The sequence below is a fragment of the Periplaneta americana genome, chromosome 16 (assembly GCF_040183065.1).
Source record: "Periplaneta americana isolate PAMFEO1 chromosome 16, P.americana_PAMFEO1_priV1, whole genome shotgun sequence".
Lineage (NCBI taxonomy): Eukaryota > Metazoa > Arthropoda > Insecta > Blattodea > Blattidae > Periplaneta > Periplaneta americana.
The window spans coordinates 73,902,597-73,922,787 of NC_091132.1; the positions used below are offsets into that span (position 1 = coordinate 73,902,597).

The 20,191-nt window shown below is 34.6% G+C and overlaps 1 protein-coding gene across 19 annotated transcripts in view; it reads right to left on the minus strand.

Annotated features, from left to right (window-relative positions):
* unc-104 (kinesin family member unc-104) overlaps positions 1–20,191 on the minus strand; it is a 439,225-nt gene that overhangs the window by 67,232 nt on the left and 351,802 nt on the right. For all 19 annotated transcript variants that reach the window (XM_069849498.1, XM_069849500.1, XM_069849510.1 and 16 more), the window contains 2 exons: positions 9,553–9,675; positions 5,172–5,305 (listed from right to left, as the gene is read on the minus strand). In XM_069849498.1, the coding sequence (XP_069705599.1) occupies positions 5,172–5,305; positions 9,553–9,675 (257 nt within the window). The remainder of the gene's footprint in view (positions 1–5,171; positions 5,306–9,552; positions 9,676–20,191) is intronic.

A 20,191-nucleotide genomic window follows, 5' to 3' on the forward strand; every position in this document is an offset into this window, starting at 1 on the left:
ATCACACAATACGAGTAATTTCATTGAATCGTACAGCTATCTTCTTTTATGATTAACGTGGTACTGTGTCTGACTATAAACAGGTAGACTCGTATTTCAATTCCTGGTACTTGGAGGCTTCCTTTGTTTTGTGTTTGTTCTGCGATAAGCGAAGAATTGGAAGTAGACGATTATGATGATGAATAGAAATCTAAGCACAATTAGAACAGTTATACGATAAGAAGAAGAGTTTCTTACAATTATATTTCAAATTAATTTAAAATAATAAGTAGTAGAAACAGCAACGAAATAAAAATCGCTCGCCAATCTCAGTATGCTGACGTAATTAAACAATGGAATTTGTGTAATTAATCGCATATTATAGGGCCTAATAACGTGAAGTTTAACTGCTTAATATCGATATTATTTTCTTATAGTAATGGCCATGGTCAGTGGCCGCCATGATGTTTCGAGGTGGCGCGTGTCTCGGACGGAGCGAGATGAAGCGTGAGAACGCGAGAGAGGGAGGAGTCTGCAAGGAAAGTATCTAGTTGCAAGGTAGGTGCGGTGGGGGTAGAGGGGAAGGGTGCAATCCATGTTCTGGAGTTTAGGCAATCTTACTAATCACCCGATCTTAACCGATTCAGTCTAAGTTCTTTAGACTAATATATTTTCTTAATCCATTAATCGAAACGAATTAGTTTCAATTAAGTCCAGGGGTACGCAAATTACTACTGCCGACAGGATATCACATATCTAAAATGTGTTAGGCGAAAAAGTCTGTATTCTGACTTAGGTGTAAGTGCCACAGTTGATCATGGATACATTTTATAAAGATCTTTATCATACTGTAATCCACTGAACTACCACATTGTGGAGCAAATTCACGCAGTATGAAATTTAATCCCTGGCAGTAGTCAAATCACCTTATGATACTTTCTGGCGTTAACTCAATGGCATTAAAGTTTAGCGCCCCATAGATAAAGTGATATAAAGTAAACCAGAATAATTAAATATGTAGCCGTTTAAGAAAATCTGTATTGCACCAGGAAAGTATATTACAAAATGTTCTTCTATTAAATGTTTTATATCTTTTATAGTATCGTAGACTTTTTTGGCACCTGAAATTTTAAATGTTCAACAAAGACGCGAGTCACTATCCGAATTACATGTTGCTTCTCAACCAGCTGCAGCCCCCAACTGATACCCACCTGCCAATCGTCGCGTCGTGACATAGAAGTACACTCAGAACTAGTGTAAATAGACCTATAATGCCAATAAGTCACGAACACTAAATCTATTAATACGTTACAAACCGTGCATTTATTATTATTGTTAGACATTTTGTCACTACACTATCACTACTGTTTTCACTGTAATTTGTTATTATTATCCCCATCCTGATTTCTTGTAAACGGAACGGAAGGTTCAGTTAATGATGATGATGATGATTATTATTAGTATTATTATTATTAGGTCCACACCTGTGAAATAACGGTTAGCGCGTCTGGCCGCGAAACCAGGTGGCCTGGGTTCGAATCCCGGTCGGGGCAAGTTACGTAGTTGAGATTTTTTTCGGGGTTTTCCTTCAACCCAATATGAACAAATGCTGGGTAACTGTGGGTGCTGGATCCCGGACTCATTTCATCGGCATTATCACCTCATTTCATTCAGCCGCTAAATAACCTAAGATATTGATACAGCGACATAAAATAACCCACTAAAAGTACTATTATTATTATTATTATTATTATTATTATTATTATTATTATTATTATTATTTCCTTTGGGGTTTTAATTGAAATATATGAAAACTAATTTATAAAATTAAATACGGTAATATAGACAAATTGTTTAGGGAAGAATATTAAATTTGCGCCTGACAATATTATGATCATGAATTGTGCCTTTAATCTTGGCATTCGGCTAAAACAAATAACGTTATTTATCGTTATTTACTGCTAAAACATGCAACTACCTCCCTACTGAAAGAAATTCTCCGAAAATTGAAAGCAGATATAGAATATCATACTTGTCTTATCTCATGTCATATCAAGGAATTGGCGAGTGTTGAACATTTCCCAGAAAACGACATACTGGTAACTCAGTCTGTATTTATTTTATTTCTCAACCTACCGTATTTGTAATACCTCCAAAATTGAGTCTTCTTCTAGCCATCCTGTTTATAGTTGAAACACAACTGTCGCACTTCCTCAATGCAATAAAATCTTTGCAAACAACACAACTCTTCAGGGATTTCTTGCAAGGATAGCGGGACACTAGGCCTACTCTCAGCACGGCAAACTCACGAGCACTGAACTGAATAAAGAGGCTCGTTACCTCTCCTGCGCTGTAGCTATTTGTCCACAAAAGAAACTACCTGAGGTTCCGCACAAATGACCTTTTGCACAAAGTATATTTACTTGAGGACATTAGACAATGACCGACCCCCATTAAGTGAGTATAGAAACAAAACGGTACTTCATCATAACTCGTCTACATCCTTGAAGGTGTTGTTTTCGACTGTGGAAATTGTTCTTGCTATTATTCGGTCCGACGACTCCATCCTTGCATGGGCGGTGATGAATGGATTTAAACTGATCACATACTCAAGCATGATTTCGAAAGACAATTTCCTGAGGCGGTATCTGGCCTGTTTGCACAGCCACTACCTTTACCAGCACCAGTATTGTACTCTTTCAATTGAATCGAGATTGAATTGTTACTCCCCCCCACCCAATATCATTTCAATTCTTTCTGAAAGCGATTTATTAAACAGCAACAACACAACATTCGTTTCCATTCAGCTCAGAGATATGTGGCAATTGCCCTACCACCCATCTGACGATTGGAATTCTCACCCGTTTCTAGTGCGAGAACACCTAGCGTATTTTTCCACAAACGGAACCGTTAAGCTGTATGTTGCAAATGGTGATGGTACTCGACGTGCTACCTTCGCAGTTCAGCATTGTTTCTCAACAATGAATAGGATAAAACATTTGTGAGAAATATTATTGGACAAGAGAGATTGTCGGTAATAGCAATGCTTTCAACAGGAAAAGACTTCATCATGAACATTTACAATTTTAATCATAAAGTTATAAATTATCTTAAAATCTCCCATAAAAAATACGGCATTAAGTGGCAAATATCCCACCAAACGTAAAATTTTAATTCAAAACGAAATTTTACAACATCTTCAACTTTTAACTAAGTGGGAACTCAAATATCGTTTAATATAGAGAAGTAGGCTATAGCTACAGTACACAAGTAAAATTAAACAAATACTGATCATTAGTGGAACCTATCTCTGATTGAGGTTTTGACTGTTATCAAACAGTACATCTCACATGACGATATCAAATTATCTACTATCAAATGTGACTGCCAATCTGACAAAAGACATTTTAAGGACGATGTCTGTATGCTCATGGAAGTATAGTTTACTGTCAAAGAATACTGCAAGAGCTTTGACACAATCTCTTCTGTTAATTTCACTTAAATTCAAATTAGAGACTGTATCAGTTTGATTTAAATAATACTTTCAACTTATGAGACGTAATTTCTCCGTAAAGGTTATAATATCAGTTTGCAAACATTTCCATGTAATTTTCTTCAGACTATAAAGGTCTAATAATAATAATAATAATAATAATAATAATAATAATAATAATAATAATAATAATAATAACAATAAAAATCAACTTTATTAGGCCTACCGCTAACTTATTGTAGTATGTAAGCTTATTTCACAAAATTACCATTGTCTTCTCTTACTTGTTTTCTTCTGTTTCCGCTTATATAAAAAAGATATATTCGCACATTACCTACCACTAATTCTGAGTTACTCGAAACCCAAGATGATAGGTATTTTAACTGCAATACATTCATACTGCCAACTAACAACACTCGACTGAGAGAGACCTGTGTAGTTAACGCAAAGCACACTTTGTATTGTGCAACATTCACGCGATCCATTTGAACTTCCTTCTGTGGCAGCGACGTGTGACGGGGAACTCCAAACCTTCCCTCGTTAATATACCTTACATTATATAAATTCGTATAGCTATAAATAACACGCTGTCCAATATTTCGATGCCATTCCTTAACTGAGCACAAAATGTAAACTACAACAACTAGGCCTATTCGTTCCTATGAGATAAAATAAAATACCAGGAAACTCCATATTCGAAATTGTAAATAATAAAATGAGCTATAAAGCGATATGAATCCGAGAACATAATTTCGTGGAAATATATCACTTGAATACATGAGTTTCGCAGATTAATTAATTATTTGCACTTCAAGGCGTGGAACTTCCTGGAACTGGTATCACATTCTAACATGTTGCGTGAACAGAAAACACTCGTTAACCAATTATATTTTGTTTTGTTTAAAAATAAAAAGAATGTCATTGCATTATACATAGTTTTTTAATATTATACACTTTATGCGACAGTTATAATAATCGCCATTTTGAGTAAAGATTTGTCATATTAACCACGATTACATTACTCGTATTTCAGATCCTTCCACTTTCAAAGTCAGTATTTTTCATTTTCGGAATTCTCTACATGATCTAATTCCAGTCCCAAGGATCTACATACACAATAACAACGAAAAGAACTATTCTCAACAACAATACGCTTCCGTTTCCCGATTAATAATAATCGATAAGGCTAGAGAGCTGAATAGCCGTGCCACTGGCGCGGTGTAACAAAGCGGTAGCTCGTTTGCCCACAGATCCAGGCTGCACTAGGGCGTAGGTTCGAATCCTGCTTGGGCTGATTGCCTGGTTGGGTTTTCCCGAGGTTTCCTCCAGCTGTGAGGCGAATGTCAGGTAATTCCGTGCTAAAGTTCGAGAAATGCGTGAGAGACGATTCATTTGGATTCAGTATTATGATTGGAAAAACACCTTCTAATGAAGATGCTGAATGCTTAATATTGTTAGAGACTATTTTAAATAAAGCACAGTTTAATTTTGAAAAATGGCTTCAAATGATCTCATTTTGTTTCTGAAGTAAGGTCAGTTACAATACTTGTGCTTCAGAGAATAAATTCTCATCCTTCTTCCCTGAAAGGCACAGAACAACGAAGGAGAATCCAGAATTTTAAGATATCAATGTGATTAGATTACAAAGCACATGTGATCATTTTACTTTTCTCTCCCAATACACTTGGAAAACTCTTACCTTCTTCGGAGAGAAGACGCCAACTGTGTTACCATCCTCCTTAACAGCAACTCCCATTTCTGCGAACACAGCCTCCCGCTGTAATCTAATAGCTTCTGTGCGCTTCAGTTTTTCTTCCCATGTTTCATTTAATTCTGTGAAGAGAGCACCAAATAGTGCGGTAATCTATTTGTACAAAACTCTCAAATTAAAACTGAATTATGTTTTAATACTTTCAGTATATTAAGAAGTACGACTAGAAAACGAGTAACTTCATAATTAATCATTATACTAGGGCATTCGATAAGTAATGGCAACAATGCTGTAAATCAGTGTCCCTAGTGGTAACCATTGGAATCTTGTACTATGTAATAAAGCAGCGATTGTTTCATAAATATGCAATATTGAAAGCCTCGAAGTAGTCATATGTTGTAAATACAGTGGCTGTTTCTGATTTGTAGTAAACAATACAGCCCCAAAGGTACGAACAAAGGTGCTTCATAAAAAATCCAAGTTGCAAGAGAAAAACACGGAACTCAGTGCTTCAGGGCATTACAAGAAGCCTGTGAGAGACAAGTCCTACCATAGAATTATTGCAAGTCGGGTGGAAGCGAGGCATTCCCTTTCAAACAAGAGTTGACATCCGAAGAGCTTTAGATTGATCAGTGAGATATAAATCCAGAAATGCTGCTGCAGATGGAGTCCGCCGTCTTCCAAGAATTTGGAAACGTATTGTTGACATGGCAGGAGACTATATTTGAAGTGTTTAATGTCAAAAGTAACGTAAATAAATTTAGTGTGAAACAGTAACTGTGTTGCATTACTTTTCGAATCCCCTAGTATATTAGGATGTTCATAAAATGTCGTCTGGAAAGAACAGAACTGGTAGAGGACATCAAGTTACGTAAATTCAGTAACTTATAGAAACCTATCCTCTAACTTGCAATTTTATTCTCCTATTAAAACGGATACTAATAAGTTTGAACAGGTTACTGTACCCGTAACATACGGTATTAAAACACTGTGTCCTATGATTTACTACAAATGACTATTCAAGATATTTGAAGTGATACATACGCAAAATTGAATACAAGTTTCAATCAATATAAACATGCATGTCCCATTTGACAAAAGAACTAAACAATCGAGTTAGAGGATAGGTTCCTATATTCAATTTACATAACTTGGTAGCCTGTTCTCTATAACGTGCTGTTCTTTTCAGACATTTTAGAAACGTTCTACAGTACTAGCCTATAGGCCTTATCCCAGATACCCTAATCATCAACTTGCAAAAAAATATAATAATAATAATAATAATAATAATAATAATAATAGACTAATAATAATAATAGTAATAATAATAATAATAATAATAATAGTCTACATAACAGAATGAAAGCAACAAAGAATCCAAATAAATAAATAATAATATTTATATCCCATATTTCCTACCTCTAGCCTTATAAAAATTTAACAAATATGGAATACAAACTGAATAATAATAGCACAACTAGCAGCAGTAACAATAATAATAATAATAATAATAATAATAATAATAATAATAATAATAATAATAATAATAGTCTATACAACAGAATGAAAGCAACAAAGAATCCAAATAAATAAATAATAATATATATGTCCCATATTTCCTACCTCTAGCCTTATAAAAATGTAACAAATATGGAATACAAAGCTGAATAATAGCAAAACTAGCAGCAGTAATAATAATAATAATAATAATAATAATAATAATAATAATAATAATAAAATAAATAAATAATACTTATAGCCCATATTTTCTACCTCTAACCTTATAAAATTGTAACAAATATGGAATACAAAACTGAATAATAATAGCAAAACTAGCAGCAGTAATAATAATAATAATAATAATAATAATAATAATAATACTAATAATAACAATAATAATAATAATACTAATAATAACAATAATAATAATAATACTAATAATAGTAATAATAGTAATAGTAATAATAATAATAATAATAATAATAATAATAAAAGAATAATAATAGTCTATACAACAGAATAAAAACAACAAAGAATCCAAATAAATAAATAATAATATTTATATCCCATATTTCCTATCTGTAGCCTTATAAAAATGTAGCAAATATGGAATACAGAGGTGAATAATAATAGCAAACCTAGCAGCAATAATAATAATAATAATAATAATAATTAGTGTATTTACGACGCGTAAAATAATCCTGTTTTAAAAGAACGAACTTAAAACTAATTTTTTCTGATATACAGTTTGAACAGTTTCGAAAGACAAAATAAAAACGCTACAAAAATTATATCAGAAGTGATACAAAAGTTATTTTAGTTCATATAATTATAATGCTAGAACACATGAGATTTGTATCAGTTTCCTACGAACAAAAGAAGTCAGGCTGTCACTTTTACTGCACGACAACTAGCGAAATGTGTGTTACGATTTGCAAAATTTGAAAATGTAACATCAGTTTAACTTCGTTTTAACCATGTTTCATAAGATAATGGTACCGCACGCATGAAGAACGTAATCTCTTAACATGTTATACACTAGTGGCCACAGTCGTATTCTCAAAACTGAAGCTGCTGTTAACGCTGGTATGACAGCAGGTCCAATGAAGAGTCTGAGACGACTGTCCGCAGAGATAGCCACGTCATACATAACTTACCAACGTTACCTGACACTTTACTTTCTATCGCAAGCACCGTGTTCAGGCATTACATGATGTGGATTTCCAGAAACGAATCACATTTACTTTCCATGCCACAGATGCAAAGGAAAACAACATGGACTTGGTGTTCCAGTATGATGACTCATAACCTCATTGACGAGATGAAGTTAGAGAATAACATTCATCAACTGATGAGGTCGTGGTGGCCAATTACGTGGCGTCCAAATTCTCCAGACCTGACACCATCCGATTTTTTTGTTAGGGAGTTTGTGAAAAATTCTGTGGCCGGGAGGAAAAAGGTCTTAAGTAAATTTTTTGTGAAAATGAGATTTTTATATATTCTGAAAGCGGAAACAATTCTCTACAATCTGGTAAAACGGTTAAAGTCAAATAAGACTCCTGACTGGATTTATAGAGCGTTACCAAATGTCCTAAGTACTTTTTGAATCGAGCACACACAGAACAAAGGACTTAAGAATATTTAATACTTTATTCCGTACAAACATCACATACTTACTTTCCATGCTTCCCTATTAAAAAGGTCTAACTTGTATTTGGGCTGTTTTATCACATACTGATGCCCTTTCCTTTTAAAACTTTAAGCACCAGCGTAAACAGTCCTATAATTGTTTAAGACCCATTTTGCATTCCTAATAATTTACATTTCTCATTTATTTTTACATGAAAAAGGTCTTATGTTTAAATAGTCCCTTCTACTCAGTTTGGGTTCTAGTCTTAAAAGGGCTTAAGTGCGGCTATTTTTGGAAATAATCAAAAAAATTGTTAAATGAGCAACATTACCTATTTTAGAATAAATATAAACAAATAATATCAGGAAAAACCTCTTAATTAAAAAGCTCTATAATTGACACCAATTTCAATCTTTGTACTCTCCTGAACAGTATAAAATTTTTACTTAAGACTTTTTACCTCCCGGCCACAGAATTATGTCTATACACAAAGACCCAGGGACAACGACGATCTCAAAGCAAAGGTTTTCTCAGCTTTTGAAAAAATTACCTTCATATATAAGATCGCACAAGAGAGGAGTTAGCCTCACGGTGTAAATTGTGTTGTGTACGCAATGGTAGCACATTGAGATCTAATCTGGACAAAAAGTCATCCTTCTAGAATGCATTTACAGATTCCTGAAAAATTAATAGCAACAGTTTTCATATTACAGCGCTTTTATTTTATGTCTTTCTAAACGGATCACCAAGTATTTCTCCAATGTCAAAATTAAACTACCGTACGCTACTACTGTTCGTGTCTGGAACCTGTAGATCTAGAGACGAAACAAGTTCTCTGCGCGAGTGGTGAGCAGGGGTGGGTGGACCAATGACCGCTCTGGCAGGAAAGGCATTGCTTGGAGAGGGGCGAGGTATAATGTCACCCTACTGCCACGAGCATCTCATCCCTTAGCGGGAAAGCCCCGATGCTGCCCTCAACACACTTCCGCATTGCTAGGCTCCGCCCATCTGCTTCTCTTCATCTCCACCCAAATACGCCGGCTAAGTCTACAGATTCCAGACATGGACTTCAGTAATAATTCTATCTTATTGCTACCTCTTTATCAGAAATGAAATTCTTCCCACTGCCTGACGAGGATAGTGCAGGAAGTTCTTTATCAGTCATATATGGAGGCAATAAAGCAATCCATACTGATTTCAAGTAAACAGAGAATAATAATCTAAAAGGTCGTTACTCACCCGCGATAAGCTTCTCGCTGGCTTGTAACTGGTCCACGGCCTCCTCAGCAATAGTAGAGGCTGGAGCTACTATTTGACGATCGCTGTCTCGTTTCATCACCTTCATTCCTGTGCCCTCTTCCCCTGTAGAGTAATGTGCAGTGAGTAAAGCAACACAATTTCAAAATATCTAACTGCACCCACACAGCTTAAAGTAACAATGAAAGCAGGGTACAGCAGTGCGAGGTGTGTGACATAATTCTCAGAGGCAGGTCACAACCAGAATCATGCAAACACTTTCAATCAACCGTTGGTTCAAAGAGGTATATTTATAGCTTTCAATTTATTTTTGGGGAATGTGGAATGAATGAAAATTATGTTACTAATTTTAGTTCCATTAAACATGAAATGGCGCTAGCATTATTCAACAGAAAATTACATATCGACTGTCATTCATATTAACTTATGTATTTGATTGAAACCAGCAAATGAAAGAAAACTGTCACTTAATTAGATTACTCTATTAATAATCACACAACGCTGAATCCGAGTGTAAGACAGAACAAAAGTTTCAATTTTATAGACAGTGTTTTAGAATTCTTTTTGTATTGCTGCATTCTCTCTATAGGAATACGATAGTTACATATATGTGAATGGTTAACCAGGGTGAGAATTAAGATTTCTGATGATGGGGGGTATAGAATCCTAGATGGAGAATACCATACATAATAATAATAATAATAATAATAATAATAATAATAATAATAATAATAATAATAATAATAATAATAAAATTATTATTATATTATATTGAGTTGCTTGTCTTGCATTTTGATCATAATAATAATTATACTCACGAGCAAGCTTACCATAAGATGGTAATTTCTAAGTTATTTATTGTTGTCAGCTTGCCAGTAATGATAATAAAGAAATATTATTGTTTTTGCTTGTACTTTATAAAGTATATTCGTATTAAAACAATTATATTTTGTGAGGGGGATAGAAGTTATCCCTGGCAGAGGTGTTAATATTAATTTATGAGAGGGGGATAACTTTCCAACAGGGGGGAAATCCCCCCGTTAATTCGCACCCTGTAGTTAACTATAATAATCCGTGGCGCTACAGCCCGTGAAGGGCCTAGACCGACCAGCCGGCTGCTGGCCTCACGCCCACACGTCGAAACGAGGTGGACGTTCATCCAACCAGAATGGAGGTATCGTGTGGTTAGCACGATGATCCCTCCAGCCGTTACAGCTGGTATTCGCAACCGGATTTCGCTACCTATCGTAGCTCCCCAAGTGCATCACGATGCTGGGTGGGCACCGGTCCCATACACTGGCCGAAATTTCATGAGAAAATTTCTTCTCCCATGAGGACTCGAACCAGCGCGCATTCCGTAACGCGAGTCCTAGGCGGGGTAGTTAACTATAGCCCAGTTAATATTCTAAATACTACTATGTTTTACGGCATTAAAAAAAGTAGAATAAAAATAGATAATATTCAATTTACTATTTGATGTTTACATAAAGGTATAGTAATACTGATACATGACGATGCTATTCCTTTCCGTTATTGTAATATCAGAAAAATTCATTGCACACAGTAGTATCAGATAATAATAACCTTAATTGACGGTATCGCAAGCTAAATATTATCAATCAAAAATGTTTTACTATTATATCCCACATTTAAATACGCCAGGTGTAATAATGTACAGGGTGGTCAGAAAAGGGTAACCAAAATTATTATAATAATAGCCTACAGTTTCATTTTATTACAAATTATTGAACAGAGAAAGCACAGCGTTCCTGGGCTGTTAAACATTATTTTCGCAGCTATGGTGCTGGCAGAAATAATGGACCATCACTAAAAACCGTTACGGATAGTTCCGAAGAGAAGTTTCGAAAACCATTACCACCGAAGAAAACAATTCGCCAATGGGTGGAAATGTTCAGGATGATAGGTTCAGTGCAAAATATGACAAGTAGGTATGGAAGATCGAGAACACCACAAGAACCAATGACAATAATGAACGAGTGTTGGAAAAAGTCATTACTGATCCAAAGAAAGGTAAACGTCGCATATCAAGAGAACTCCGTATAGCATGTTCTAATGTTAAACATAAGACTGTGAATATTGGAGAATACTCATATCGAATACGTGTATTCCACGAACTGAAAGGAGACTTCGTTATTTTGTATGTTCTGACCATTGTTTATGAAAATCCTGATTATCTCCAAAATTGAAATGTATTACACAGTGAACATGCCAATAAAAAGAATTATTGTCGTTTTCTCGGTTAGGAGAACTACAGTGCGTCTTCGCCATCAGGTCCGCGATGATCGACCGGCCGTGCGCCCGGTGAGAGGCCGCGCTTCTGCCGCTGAGATGGCAAGCGCGCTCGCGCAACTAACTCGTTAAAACTTACAATAGAGCTCTTCATGCACAATATCTGGTTCTCTGATGATCAATATCTGTCATTCTGTGATGCCACTGGCCATGCAGATGAAATCAAGCCTCATTATTAAAAAATCGATAGGGGATCAAGTTCTTGATCATTTGCTTTTTCTAACATCTATTTACAAAAATTAAACTTGCGATTGTAATCTTGGGACTGTAATTCATGACATTATGGAATTTTGTACAGTTTTAGTTTCAATAATTTTGTTGCCACTCCCGCAGATGCTTTAGAAATCCCTGTCTGCTGTGCTAAACGTCTCAGAGACTTTGCTCTAATGCAGCAACAATTTCATCTACTGTCGGTGACTCAGGAGAAGACGAGAGCGGACTGAAGAGGAAGGGATGTGAACAGATAACGTACGACCACACGTCAATATTTGTAATGTAGTAAGCTGAAACATTAGGTCTCCTTCTGTTCAACTTAGCTTTAATTTCCATACGCATTGTTACTCATGTTTCCTGCACGAGTAATAACCTGGATACTGGGATGCTTATCTGAGCGATGTTTATAATAATCAACAGCGATAGTCAAGAAGGTCACATTCTTGCCCCTCGTCTTCTCCTGAGTAACGGACAGTAGTTTTTCCTCCGTAAGAACACGGCGCTTCTGCTGTCTTTTTTTTTTTTTTTTTTTCTCCATTTACAGAACCTGTTTCATTGAATATGTTAATAACCTTAATATTGTTTTTCTAGAGAGTACTAGCTTGTCACGAAATTTACGTCTCAATTTTCGCCTCGTTGAAGCACACGATTTTCTATTCTTTATGTCCCTACGTGTTGTATGTGTAAATACGTTCCCTTAATGAATATCTGTTTGCCATGACGAAACGATCTGTTCTCCATCTCAGCTAAACGAATACTGCCAGAGACCAAGTTATAGATAAACTGTTTTATGTATAGACGTCGTAGTGTTGATATGAATGAGAACGGTCTTGACTAGCTGTCGTCTTAGCGGCAGAAGCGCGGCCTCCCACCGAGCACGCGGGGGTCCATCATCGCGGGCATGATGGCGAAGACGCACTTTAGATGAGTATGTCAGAGACAATTATATTCTGAAGACATAACAGTATGTGCTGCTATGTCCAGCCACGGCATCATTGGTCCATATTTCACTAAAATATACAAAGACGACAATACGATCAATGTCATTCCACAAGTTTGGAGAGATCAAATTATTGCAAGTTTTCAGAAGGATTTGCATTTTGTGAGGTAAACGACCTTGATATAAACAAGCAAGTGTTTCAACGAGATGGAACTACTGTCCATACTGCTCGAGGGAATGAACATCTAGACCTACTGCTACAGATAATTTCGCTCGATTTCTAGAGGCACAGAATTTCCATATCCTGCACAAAGTCATGGCTTGCCATTGTGTGATTCGTTTTTATGGGGATTATTGAAAGAAAGGTGCTTTAGACCTATTCTACGTAGTCTTCAAGATCTTCGCGAGAACACTGAGACAGTTCTGCAGAATGTAACAAGGAAGCAGTGTGACGCTATGGTTACTAAGTTTTCCGAGTATATGGAGCTGATCATAAAAAGGTGGAAGACATACAGAACACATAGTGGTTCAATAAGTATTGTGTTGTGTTGTGTGTTATATGTTATCGAATTATTTCGATTCCCTTTTCTGGGACTACTCTGTACATATAGGCTATTTCTTTTATCTGCAGTTATAAATAGAATGTCACTTATAAAAGCATACGACAAGGATGTCCTTTATCACCTACCGTATTCAACATTTACTTGGAGGATTTATTGAACAATTGTTTTCAGAACATGGGAGGGGTGATGGAAGGAGGAAGAAGAATAAAGTGCATAAGACTTGCTGATGATTGGCAGAAGAAGAGACGATACTAAGGGATATTCTAGTGGAGCTAAATGACAGCTGTGAGCAGTATGGGATGAAGATAAATGCAAACAAGACGAAGACAAGTTGTCGGAAGAAAAATAAAGAATACTAAATGAGACAGTAGGGCAAGTGAACAGCTTCAGATACTTGGCATGTACTATAAGCAGTAACACGTTGCTGCCAGAAAGTCAAAAGGAGGATAACAATGGCAAGAAAGTTTTTGATAGAAAAAGGAACATTTTCTGCGGACCTCTGGAAAAAGAACTAAAGAAGAGACTAGTGAAGTGCTTTATGTGAAATGTGACATTGTATGGAGTAGAAACATGAATATTATGAGTAAGTGAAGTTCCGAAATGAAAAGTTAAAATTTCCCAAAAATATTCCATATTTCACACTCTTACAACTTGCAAGTCAATATAACATCACTTTATTGAGACAGTAGTTCTCCATCACCCCTTCCCATCATATGATTTGCGCTCTTTCACTTGAAAATATTCCCGAAATATTTTATTTAACAAAAATATAAATTAGTGCTGGAAGTGTGCCACAATAATGTTATTCGTGTTGCAGCTAATTATAGTTTTTAAGGTCTGTGTCTAATGGGATATGGAGTGGATCCACAAATATGGTAAATATGAAGGCAAGAATCCCAAACCACTCTATAAATATGAGAGAGATCTAATTATACTGCAAGTTTCAATCAATCGACGAAAATAATGCCACATCAGAGTAAGAAAATTGTAGTAATGTAGCCCACTTCATAGCAAGCTCTTGGTCTTGTGAATGGACTTAGGCTATACATATTTACAGGGTTACTCTACTTATTTATAGGGTAAGATACTCATATTTATCTTTATCAGCATACCAGGTCATGCAAATTAACTATTCTTTCCCCGAATCCAGTCCTGGTAATGTAACAAAAACATTGCATTTTGTATAGCAATATTCATCTCACATTTCTGCACTTCATCCGCTGCTTTGTTTCCATTCCAATTGACAGATTTGTTGTATTTCAGAATGAAGGTAAAACATGATAACATTCAATAACATAAATATGAAAGAGAGATTGATTTGACTAAAAGGTTACTATAATATCTGTACTGGAAATGAATGCTTATATATTATTGAAAGAAGAATGCAGTAAAACCTCGTTAATCTGGACTCATGGGGGGATAAGTTGACCGGTTTAACAAAAGTCCGGATTAACTTAAATATCCTATAAGAACAGTAGAAAATGCATTAAAACTCCGTTTATAGCAACAAAACACGTTTATTATGGTGTATTTAAAGTGCATAGGCCTAAATACACTCTTCTGCCTCTTACTTATACTTTAAACTTTGTTTGTGTAATCGATAATAATATCTGTTTGTATAGTTCAATTATTTTAATGCAAACTTCATGATTTTCTTTATTTTTAATACTATAGGTGTAATATTGTCACTCCATAGTTCTAATGTATAGAAGTCTTAAAAAACAAGGTTCTTTAATTTTTCCAAACCCATCGTTTTTTTGCCTGTCCGGATTAGGCGAATTCCGGCTTATCAGGGTCCAGATTAACGAGGTTTTACTGTAGCTTTACTGTAAAAATTTGGCACTAGCTAAATGTATTCAGGCTTCCCTACTAAATAAGAAAACGAAATAAATATATACTACTTAGCCTATAGCATAAAACACTTTCATAAATATCTGATTGTGCACCCACATCTGGAAAGTCCATTTATATTTCTTGATAATATAAAATATAAATGGTCGTCACTGTACTAATGTACAAATTAATTTAGCAAATGACAAAGCAAAAAAAAAAAAGTATCAGAATTTACACATTAAGCTCAGAAAAGTAATTAGGAGCAATATGGAAGCATGCTGTGAAATAGGAGGATGTGACATTAGCATCTATTTATTTAATATACATTTAGCCATTTTGAGCAAATAAAATTCATTTTATAGGAGAAAAAAGAAAGATGACGCAAGAAAATACAATGTAAGTATCAGAATTCTGCATACTTGACATGCCATACAGACGATGGAAATAATTGTTATCTAATTACATTGTAATAATCATAAATTTGATTATTACATTATAGATAAAAATAACGTTGGATACTCTATTATGAAATGGGGAGGAAAGAGACTTGGATCTATTGTGCGTCATAGATATAATTCTGGAACTTCGAAATTATAGACGAGGGAGAACCTTAAGGAACCAGTCAAGATTACTGATTATGACTTTTAAATAAAATAAGCTCTCAAGCTTATATGAAAGAATCTAACTGAAAGCTGATTCCTGCGTGGACAAAAAGCTGAAAAATGTAGTGTTCAAGCCACATCAGTAATTAAGATAACTAGAACATTGCAGCAGATCTGTTAAACTAAGCACATGTTTCAGTTTTTCATAGTCATGCTTCATTACAATTCTCCACAGTCTAAATTAAACCAAAATTATTTGGAATATATTAATAAATTACTGTTAGTTGCTATGGGATGAAATAAGAATGGAGTAAAGTTTATCTTTGCATTTAGCAAACAAAATTATTTCACTGGTGGCAGTAATTGGTAAGGCTTCTTTACCATGAACTACAACAATTAACTTGTTTCCTGGATATTCCAAAGAATAACTGAATTGTAAAGCAAGAGATAAAAATCTAAATAAACCATTCTGATAAAATAGTCGCACTATCAACCACTCATATGTAATGTAGGGTAAAGGTTGGTAAACTGTGATACGAGTAATATTGTGATAGTTCTTTTTGAGAATTTATTACTATTTTACTGAGTGAGAGGAAGGTCGGTTTTTTGCGTCAACGTACGGTATTAAGGGAATGTTCGTGGACAAGTTACTGCACAAAACCGGTTCTTCTCTCGCTCAGTAAAATTGCAATAAATGCTCAAAAAGAACTAATCACAATATTACTCGCATCACAGTATTATCAATCTTTACCCTATATACTGAAACTGACCAATAAGTTCTGATGATTCTAAACTCTGGTTTATTACTAAGTGGATGGTAGAGTAAACAAATTACTAAGCATTATTGCAGGTGTTCACTTTCATTCTATCGCCACGCCGAAAAATTAAACTGAGCATTGTTGTGTTCACGTTTCATTGGTAAAGTCTGTCTCAAAATAAAATGTAACATATGAAAGACTTTGTTGTAAATAAAAAACACACCGGTTGGGAATCGCTGTTCTAATAGAACATAATATTCATGAATATCCTTATAAAATCTTTGAAACGTAATTTTTTCACAGCCATCCAATTTTTAAGAAATTTCAACTTGTGTTTAATTTTGTATAATAAAAATGCTTGCGTCATTATTACACTTACACAATAATCGTATATTTAGTCAACAGTTATTTGTATATGATAGGTAAAACACTTTACATAACAGGAAAATCCATGGAAACAATAAAATATATCGAAATAAATTTAATTATTAAACATAATAATGAAACATGGAACTCCCCAAGGATGAAGAATGAAACTGGTGTGATGAATATATTGAAGGAGGGTAGACGGACTATGCCTTATGTCGATGTAGATTTTGTTACCCTGACAGTGAAATATTACTGAAGGGAAAGTGATTATGGATTAAGGAAACTCAAATCTAAATATGTCATTTTTTAAGTTCAAGGGGGAAGGGTTCAAACCCTCCCTTGCGTACGCCCCTCTGTGTCAGGAATCTTGAAAAGTACAGGCGTATCTATAAGGTCCTTAGCAAATTAGTTTTGTAATTTAAGTGTAGGAATAGATTTACACGTACAGTTTAGGGAAACTTCCTTCATAAACTGATATTTACTTCTACTGGAGGGAAAATTACTCAATAAAAATGCTTGAGAACAAGAAAAAGGAGATGAAATTATACTATGTTCTCACAAAACTACTAAGAAAATTACTTTCTATGGAGAAAAAGTTAACAGAAGTTAATAAAAAATTGAGCAAATAAAATATTTATAAAAAAATATATTTAAAATATTATGATAAAGGTGTCTCATGGACTAAAACCACAATGTGAACAGCCACAAGTGTTTAAAAAAAACAGTTCAACAGATCTGCAACATTATTCCTAAGGACTGTATACAGAGAAGGACACTTAAAGCGTACCTCAGTATCAAAATATGTTGGGAGGGAGCAACAAACTACCGTGTAAAAATATTAAGTTTTATTTTTATCACAACCATACCATAAAAGTACGAAACTTCTCTTTGTTTCAAATATGAGATAAAATGTTTCCAATTTAATGTTCCACTCAAATTATACATCATTCAGTCTTAAAAGTGGTTAAAAAACTGAATATGTATTAATAAAATGTACTGTCGAATGAAGGCAATTTTGAAGGAGACTTACTTTTTTTAACAGAAATCACAGTTCCAGTTCTCAGACAAATATGAGAAGCATTACAATGTTTAACTATCTTATAAATTCACAATATATGTTTCTCATAACTGTCTGTACATTGTACAAAGTATGTGAGATTTTGCTGAATCTGTTGTCTTTATAATTTATAAGTTCGAAGCAATCAATTTTAGCACATTGGCAAACATTAAGGTACCTATTTCATTTTAACATTACAATATATAAACTAAAACGCGAAAATGGGGACAACTTTCCACATTTCTATGACTGTAAAGGAAGTAATAAAAAAAATTAATTTCTGGACATTGTTCTTCGTTACAAATTACTGAACATCAATACCATGTTTCTTTCTCATTAAGAAAACGGAAAATAACTACATCAAAACATTTAACAATACGTATAATTATAAAGAAGGGCAATCTTCAGAAACTAAAGACCAAGCAATTCGCCATTACTTAACTTCTTCTCACTGAAGAAAAATTTTTCATTTATACTTTATAATACAGAATCACAACATACTTTACGTAAATTATGAAAGTTCAATTTTCATCAGATTGCTATTGCATTGCTCCGCTCCCACACGTACACATGTGCAAAGGCCATGCAACGCACATTCATCCCTGCTTCCTACAAAATAAATGTAACGAAATCCGAAGTCCCATTCCATAATAATAGTAACAAAAGTGCACTAAAATTAAATAAAATTCACCTATTACTCACCTCAGTACCAAGCATAATTATGAAGTGCCAATTGGATTTATGATGTTTCTTCTAATCGCTGAGTATGCAGGAAGGAATATGGGTACAAACGTAGAAATCTCATCTGTCTATTGATCTTATGACTCAATTCTAACAACTTCAAAAAATGTACGTAATGATAAGTGTAATTTGGATGTAATTAGGCATAAGTGTTTAAAAAGTGCTTTTAATATTGTTTCATTAAAATCAATGACTCGTTTAATATAAGAAAATATAATTCTGGTTGCGTTCATTTTACTTATATTATCTTAATTTATGACAAATCTTCATTAATATTTGTTTGTTCGTTTCCAATGGCAGGATTTTTTTATTTACATCACTCTCCTTCGTGTTTTCCAGTACAAACTAATTGCTATACTCTTTGATTGCTAGATTTCTTTGTTTAATACTCAGTTTGGGAGCTAATATCTCAATCGAGTCATTGCAGACTATCCCTTAGCTTTCCACTCCATCTTTTCCGGCTGAGACAGCAATGTTTCGGTCGGAGATGAGTAGGCAGGAAGGTAAACATTGCTCAGTGATGGATTGTGTAAGGCAGGCATAACAGATTTTACGAACTTTCGGCTCTCGCTGGTTGCCTAAAATCCATCACTGATGCATAATGCCTTAGTGTGTGTGTGTGTGTGTGTGTGTGTGTGTGTGTGTGTGTGTGTTTTGTTTATAAGACGGTGTAAGCGGAAAGAAATGGGCGGGGGTTTCTTTGCTCCCTTTCACTTTCCATTTATGCACAGGGCTGCTTCAAAACATGTTTCACAGTCATGATGGAATTTGAATCCTTACAAACTTAACTGTCTGAATTACGAATTTTAAAGCGGTGTAGATGTGTAGTTAGACAGTAATGCCCAACATACATTCTTAATTTTGTAACTGCTTCTTTGAGCTGTAGGTCATGGAAGACTTTACTATCATTACTTATGTTAATCCATTGCTCTGCCTTATTTTCCTTTTTAAGTGTCCTTTGTGTAAACTGGTTATCAATTAAATGATTTAACTTTTGTATAATTTTGTACATTGGGCAGTCTTCTTTTGTTGCTGATGAATTTCCTTTTTATTCAGCTTTAGATTAATATTTGAAGGATACAGGATAAAAAAGATCGGTAAAAACGAGTTATTACTACCAATAGATAACTAATACGTGACAACATGTTAAATATTACTGAACATATAAACGATCAGCGTCCGAGAAACACGCAATTTAAACTTATGCATTGTATGAAAAACGATCAGAGTCTAAC